The sequence below is a fragment of the Theobroma umbraticum genome, unplaced genomic scaffold (genome assembly GCF_002168275.2).
Source record: "Theobroma umbraticum cultivar Fairchild unplaced genomic scaffold, ASM216827v3 scaffold_56.0, whole genome shotgun sequence".
NCBI classification, from domain to species: Eukaryota; Viridiplantae; Streptophyta; class Magnoliopsida; order Malvales; family Malvaceae; genus Theobroma; species Theobroma umbraticum.
In genome coordinates, this window is record NW_018397256.1 from 1,829,572 (window position 1) to 1,836,285 (window position 6,714).

The following is a 6,714-nucleotide window of genomic DNA, read 5'->3' on the forward strand; positions in this document are numbered from 1 at the left end:
GTTGATCAACTTAGCCTTCTTGCTTACGCTCATTGCAGGCCCCTTTTTTTTCGTTCTCTAATTACAATATTTTGCCTTTTCTCTCTTTCATTCTTTTCTGGCCTTCTCTTTTCAAATGATGGCAAATTCATGTCAACAAAAAGCTTCAAGTCCCATATTACATACTAATAATTTTCTATATTTTCTTTTAAATTCTTGTTAATACTATTAAATATTTATCAAGAAAAGAATCAAATTAGACTGGACTCAGTTACCTGATTTACAGTACGAGTTTGGAGTGGATTCAATATTACTTGATATAATTATAAGTAGTACCCCATAATCCCAAAATCAGACAGCACCCTGTTTTTCTTGCAGATAATTGTGGTGAGAACCCTCCACGAATATTTCTGTTAATGAACTTCCCCGAGCAGCATGTAAATCTGGAACATCTTTACTCAAAAGAAAACTTATGAAACAATAAGCATTTCCTTCCCTTTTGATTGAACCGGATGAGTATAATTTGTTGGATAAGATGTGAAATTTTATGATTTACTTTAAAATGATATCAATTCCATGAAAACGAACTGCATATGATTCATCACTTTACGCAAGGAATTGCACATGATTTGCCAAAGGCAATGACCATAACACGAGTTTCAGTTGTTCTCAATCCAATGTTTTAACTGCCAGATTGTATGAGGTGACCTTTTGTAATTTACTCGACACGTATGTCACAAAATCCCAAAGAAGATACACATAATTGGGACAAATTCCCTACCTGAGTCCAAAAGAAAGAATTTATATCAATAAACAGATGCAGTGTGGCACCCCCACCTCTTAACTGATGTGCGATCATGTTAACGTATGTATACAACGCTACTCTAAAGAAGAAGAATCCAAAACACTTCCAACTAGGTTTGCCTTGGAATTCTCCAAAAACTATACTGAGATTTGTGTTGATATTTTCACCAGAAAATACGAGATATGGCAAGCAAATCAGTAAACGTATAGACAGTGTTAGTGCCAATGTCTTTAATGATGTGAGCCATCATGCTTTCTCTCGATTACCTGTAAATTTGAGTGAATCGATAAACTTGGGATACCTTTAAATTTTCATCTTAAAATCAGTAAAGATAATGGATTCTTACTTCGATTTTTCCGACCATAATACTTTCTTGAAAAGAACTTACTGACAGGAGTTTCCGGAACAGGTATCAGCTTCCCAAGGAGCGCAAGGGGCCAACTGATTTAAAAAGAAAATAATAATAATAAGATAATGAACTGTGAAGACATTATAGAGAGCATAGCTAAAAGCTGTGAGAATATTTAGCAAAACGAATATAGATTAACTTTAACTTAACCCTAGAGTCTGCAATTGAAGAGCTACTGACCCGACAAACCCAATAGCAACTGATACCAGCCACAGCTTCCAGTTAAGCTGCACAGTTTTAGCAAACTTCCCCAGAAACTCGACAATAACAACCTGGAAAACAAGAAACAGAATTTAATACCAAGCAAAATCTATAAAATAGAGTACAACCAGAAAAATTGCAAACAAATCTCACCTGAAGTACAACAGTTATTGCCACTATTCCAATAAAGAGATAATTTCTACTAAGTCCTTTGAAAATGTTCATTTCATCTGGCTTCCGAGCATTGAACTCATTAAAGATCTGCAGTCCATATATTTAAATTTCCATCAATACATCATAGCTATTTACAAATTCAAACACTGGTCTATTTCTCCCTTCAAATAAAATCCATCACATGCGCAAAACAGGTAAGATCCACCCATAAAATTTGATCCAACTACAACAAATTTTTGTTAATTGCTTATATGAGTAGCTATGACTTACTTGACACAGGACAAATGCATTGAAAATAACTGTATTCTTCACTTTGCTAGCATGTTCTCTACTCTGATGATCCAGATGCAATATCTTCTTGCCTTGGAAATTGAGAACAAGCAGAACACTCACTTGATATACAGCCTGAAATTTCCACGAACAATTTACATTGCCAGCTTAGAAAGACGGTTTTAATTGGAAAGAAAGAGGGTAGGGGAGGGGGCAAGGAATGAAATTACCAGAATCATTAACAGCCAGAAAATAAACAATTATGTCGGGATAGATGAATACATACCTGTATAACCAAGTTCCTCCACATGATATTAGTTATAAGAGGTTCCCTGGAACACAATCATCACTTTAGGATAACCATCAAGAAGAAAAGAAGATAAAGAGGAGGGAAAGCAGCAGGCTTTCTCATGCAATCCTTTTGCTAGAGAACAACAAACAACTTTTGAAGCAAACTAGTCTTGGAAAGAGGCAAGTTGTTTATAGAACCCATCAATAAAAAAAAAAGGATGAAAATGATGGTAAAAGTCTGTTCACAGTACTCTACTTTCAATGAGATAATTGATGCCTGTACGTTAGATCCAATTAACCCATAGCATTGACACCATTAGCTTTCGCAATTAAACAACGCTAACTTGGCATTGATGTTGTACCTAGGTGATTCTTTTCCCCAATGTGGCAATAACATGACATATAACTACTTTGTTTGAAAATAAATGTCGACCCTTATACAAGACAAATTTTTATGTATGGGTACTCTAAACACATACATTCCATACCCTTTAAGATTCCATAAAAGCTAGAGGGTAGTCCTAAAATAACACAATAAATTAAAAAAAGCCGCACTTTGTTTTTAGCAAACATTTGTTATTTCAATGACATAAAAAACTTTGCAGAAGTGGATAACACCCTTTGACAATGAGATAGACAACCAATTCAAAACAGAGAATATTTAACAATTTTTAGGAAAATTATGACAATTTATTTTCTAGAATATGTTTCTTCAATTCTAAATTTTGTTTCCATTTAAATCCCTATTTTTTTTTTAATTTCATTTTTCTACATTAGAATATTTATAAACAATCTATAATAATATTTCAATATATAAATATAAGGAGTTTTTTTTCTTTTTTGTGATCATACATTATATAAATGTTCAAATCTTATTAGATATTGTTCAATATGTTAAAAGTAAAAATTAAAACAAAAGGATATTTGTACAAATGAAAACAAAATCAGGACAAAGATAAAACGTATGTTCAAATTAAATTGGTAACATATTTGTTACTTCTAAAACAGATCCACCTTTTTGAAAATTATTAAAATTATACTTTTATGTGACATCATCCACGTCAAATAAAAAAGCGACATGCCACCAAAGAAGTGCCACATTGGCTGGTTAACAATGAAAGGTACGTTTTAACAGTTCTCCTTAAGTTGCACCAAAAGTCAAATTTTACGACCAAAAGTATCCAATTGAATCTAAAGGGGCCACATTGAGGACAGCCAGTGAACTTTTACTAATTAAAATAAACTTTTAAATACTATTAACAGAATGCAATAACAAGAAAAAGCTAAAATAAATAAATAAATACCACAACGAAAGCCAAATTCCAATCAGGTGCGGGAAATTCAGACAAGAATTAGAAAGGTTGCTCACTTAAAGCTTTTACATTTTCTTTGCACACATGAGGCAAGAAGGGAGACGGGATTCAAACATTGAACCTGAACCCTCCTAACAAGGGATATCAACTGCTAGCCAACTTAAGTTTTCACTAACCAGTTCTTGTGAGTTTAAGGAAGAAATGCAAACTACTAAAATAATCAATATCCTGTTAACTAGAAGACAAATTATGACTGATAATTAGAGAAACGCCTTATTCCAGCCCTCAGGACAAGGTTTGCCAAGGCATAACCTGGGCGACCTGCTAATGTTTGTTAAGAATCTAGATTAATCAAAATCCCATACCTTCGACCAACAGGGGGACGGTGCATCAGGTGGTCTGTTGGTGGTTCAGTAGCCAATGCCAATGCTCCAAGAGTATCCATGATAAGATTAACCCACAAAAGCTGCATGAAGAGAAAGTACTCATCTCCTTTCATACAAGCTAATGCACATATATGTGTCTATAAACACAGAGAGTGAACAAACCTGGACCGCATTCAGTGGGACATCACCAGATGAAACTGCAGCTACAACATTTATAACAAGAGCTGCAACATTAACTGTAAGTTGAAACTGGATGAACTTTTGGATATTTGCATATACAGATCTACCCCATCGGACGACCTAAATTCATCACAAATTCAAGATTATGCATGAAAAGGTTGATGTGAGAAAATAAACTTTCAACATTGATTATACAGTAATATCCTAGGAAGAAAAGGAATACCTTCACAACTGAAGCAAAATTGTCATCCAAGATGATGATATCTGAATTCTCTTTTGCAACTTCTGTCCCTTGAATACCCATTGCAAGACCAATGTCGGCCTGTAGACCAGAGACTTAGTTCAGAACAGTAATCACACATAAACCTTTTGATGAATTAAGATCACCCACCCAATCCCAAATGAATTCATTGCCTACAACATTCTTAAAAAGGGTTACTACAATCCATGATTTTCCAACTGAAGCCAATAAATTCAATCTAGTCCAATTCTTTGCAACTCAGAACAATGGGTTTACAGAGCAACTTTTATTAACTACAGATGTCAAAGCTTATAATAAGACAGTCATTCTTAAAAAGCAATTTTCCACAAAGCAATAATAATTGCAGTCAAATAAGGCTGGCTTTTCCATCATTAAACTTAAGAATTCACAATTGCAGTCCAGTATGGAATGTATTAACTACACTATCTCATTTAAAATCGTCTTACTAAAAATGGATTTTTTTTTTTAAAAAAAAAAGAAAGTATAATGAGATTCAGGAATGACATGATAACAAAACAGTGTTATAAAGCATTCAGTTAAAAATATTTTCATTGATGACAAAAAAGGCTTAGCATTGTCATACCTCATGTAGAGCTGGAGCATCATTGGTGCCATCTCCAGTTACAGCAACAACATGTCCCCTCTTTCTCAACGCTTGCACAAGTAGAAGTTTATCGTTGGGTGTTGATCGGCCCATCACCTTTGCATAAACACCCCAATTAATTTAAATTTTCTGCTCTTGGTTTGGTGCCTCAAGCCAAATTCATAAAAGAATACAGAACGAGAGCATACAGATATTTTCTCAGCAACTTCTTCCCTTTGCGTATCAGATAGTGCACGAAAAGCTTTACCCTCAATGAGATTAGGCTCAGAAGAATCTGCATCTGAATGTAGTATCCCACATTCTAAAGCAATTGCCTTTGCTGTCTTAAGGTTGTCACCAGTGACCATGCGTACCTATGGCACACAGATGGAAACTCTGTTAAATTATACAGCAAGTTACCAGATAAACCAGTACCATGTCAAAGAGAAATCACAAACCACACTGACTAGATTTATGTACTAATAATTAAGAATCGCACAAACCATTCACCATGAGTCACTCTTGTGACCTTTAATATGTTCATAGACCAATCTAAATTAATTAAAAGTTTTAAAAGTCAAACTAGAATTCTGAAACATTTAGAGAGTTAAGACGTATCTATACCAAAAAAAAGCTCCGAAAGCCTTTAGCAAGCATAGTTGCAGTAGCATACAAAGATTACAGCTCCTTCTCAATACAAGTGTAATGAAAGCAGACAAAAATCAAGTAAAGGAAACCAGATTAAATGAAAAACTCAAACTTGCAAAGCATTCTTCTGATTCTTAAAAAATGAGGAGCAGAAGAATTGACCACAAAAGATTTCTTGCTCTTGTTTGTGATTGGATTTGCAGAAGTTGGGGGTCAGAAGGGGGGAAATGCTTTTGAGAAGTATGAAAAATGGACCGGAGTAGAGACTGTTACAAGTTGACAGAAATGAACAGAGAAATGCAAAGTAAAACCTTTTGATAACATTGAAATCTTCTAATCAGGATGGGCAGCAAGAGTTTAGACAAAAGGGAACAACACAACAGACACCACAAAAAAAACGGAAGTCAAATGCAGCATTTACAGATTCAAAAGATTTAAAAAGAAGAAAAATACTCAATCCATAACAAGCATTTTGCAATCGCAATGTAACTCTACATTTATAAATCGAAAAAACATTAAAAACAAGCATTAGCATAGTATAAACAGAATGATTAGTTATAGTGGATAAAATAATTATACCTTTACACCAGCCTTTTGGCATAATTGCACTGAATCTTGGACACCTGGCCGACAAGGGTCCTGCATAAATTCTCAATGTAACAAACAACAATCCAAGCTAAAACTGCATTCATCACACAATTGAACATGACCGTCGAAACAAAAGATCTTAGCAACATTGTCAGAAAAGAAACACGGAAGCAAGATTGATGTCTGAGTTTCTATTTAAGGAAACTTCAAATTACTAGTCTAAACAAACAACGAACTTATGAATATTAGGCCTCTTAGCTCAATTAGAGCAATATCCTCAGTAAGCTCAATAAAAGAGATGTCATATTTACGATTCCCAACCATAACTTCCTCTCCTTCCATTAACATGGGTATCCTTCTTTAAGTCACATCTTCTCACATGAGACTTTGTGACTCTCCCTTTTACAGGTCCAAACCAAACGACACATCTTTTCCTGATTTTGTCAGCAATGGATCCGCACTTCACTTTCCTCCTTGCACAATCACTCCCAACTATATCTTCATTTATATACCAAAATATCATAGCATTCTCTTCTGAACCATGATTATTTTTTGGGTATACTTTTGTAACTAACATTCAATTCTGAAATGCATTTTTGGTCTTCTTGCTGTCTTTAAAACTTTC

At 34.4% G+C, this 6,714-nt stretch overlaps 1 protein-coding gene across 5 annotated transcripts in view; it reads right to left on the bottom strand.

Annotated features, from left to right (window-relative positions):
- Window positions 1–761: 761 nt before the first annotated feature.
- Window positions 762–6,714, bottom strand: part of LOC110410391 (calcium-transporting ATPase 10, plasma membrane-type-like) — a 48,259-nt gene continuing 42,306 nt past the window's right edge. For all 5 annotated transcript variants that reach the window (XM_021420045.2, XM_021420047.2, XM_021420046.2 and 2 more), the window contains 12 exons: window positions 6,081–6,140; window positions 5,063–5,227; window positions 4,854–4,970; window positions 4,232–4,330; window positions 3,991–4,128; window positions 3,808–3,908; window positions 2,125–2,170; window positions 1,839–1,973; window positions 1,548–1,655; window positions 1,374–1,465; window positions 1,131–1,225; window positions 762–1,050 (listed from right to left, as the gene is read on the bottom strand). In XM_021420045.2, the coding sequence (XP_021275720.1) occupies window positions 1,031–1,050; window positions 1,131–1,225; window positions 1,374–1,465; window positions 1,548–1,655; window positions 1,839–1,973; window positions 2,125–2,170; window positions 3,808–3,908; window positions 3,991–4,128; window positions 4,232–4,330; window positions 4,854–4,970; window positions 5,063–5,227; window positions 6,081–6,140 (1,176 nt within the window). In that variant the 3' untranslated portion in view covers window positions 762–1,030. The remainder of the gene's footprint in view (window positions 1,051–1,130; window positions 1,226–1,373; window positions 1,466–1,547; window positions 1,656–1,838; window positions 1,974–2,124; window positions 2,171–3,807; window positions 3,909–3,990; window positions 4,129–4,231; window positions 4,331–4,853; window positions 4,971–5,062; window positions 5,228–6,080; window positions 6,141–6,714) is intronic.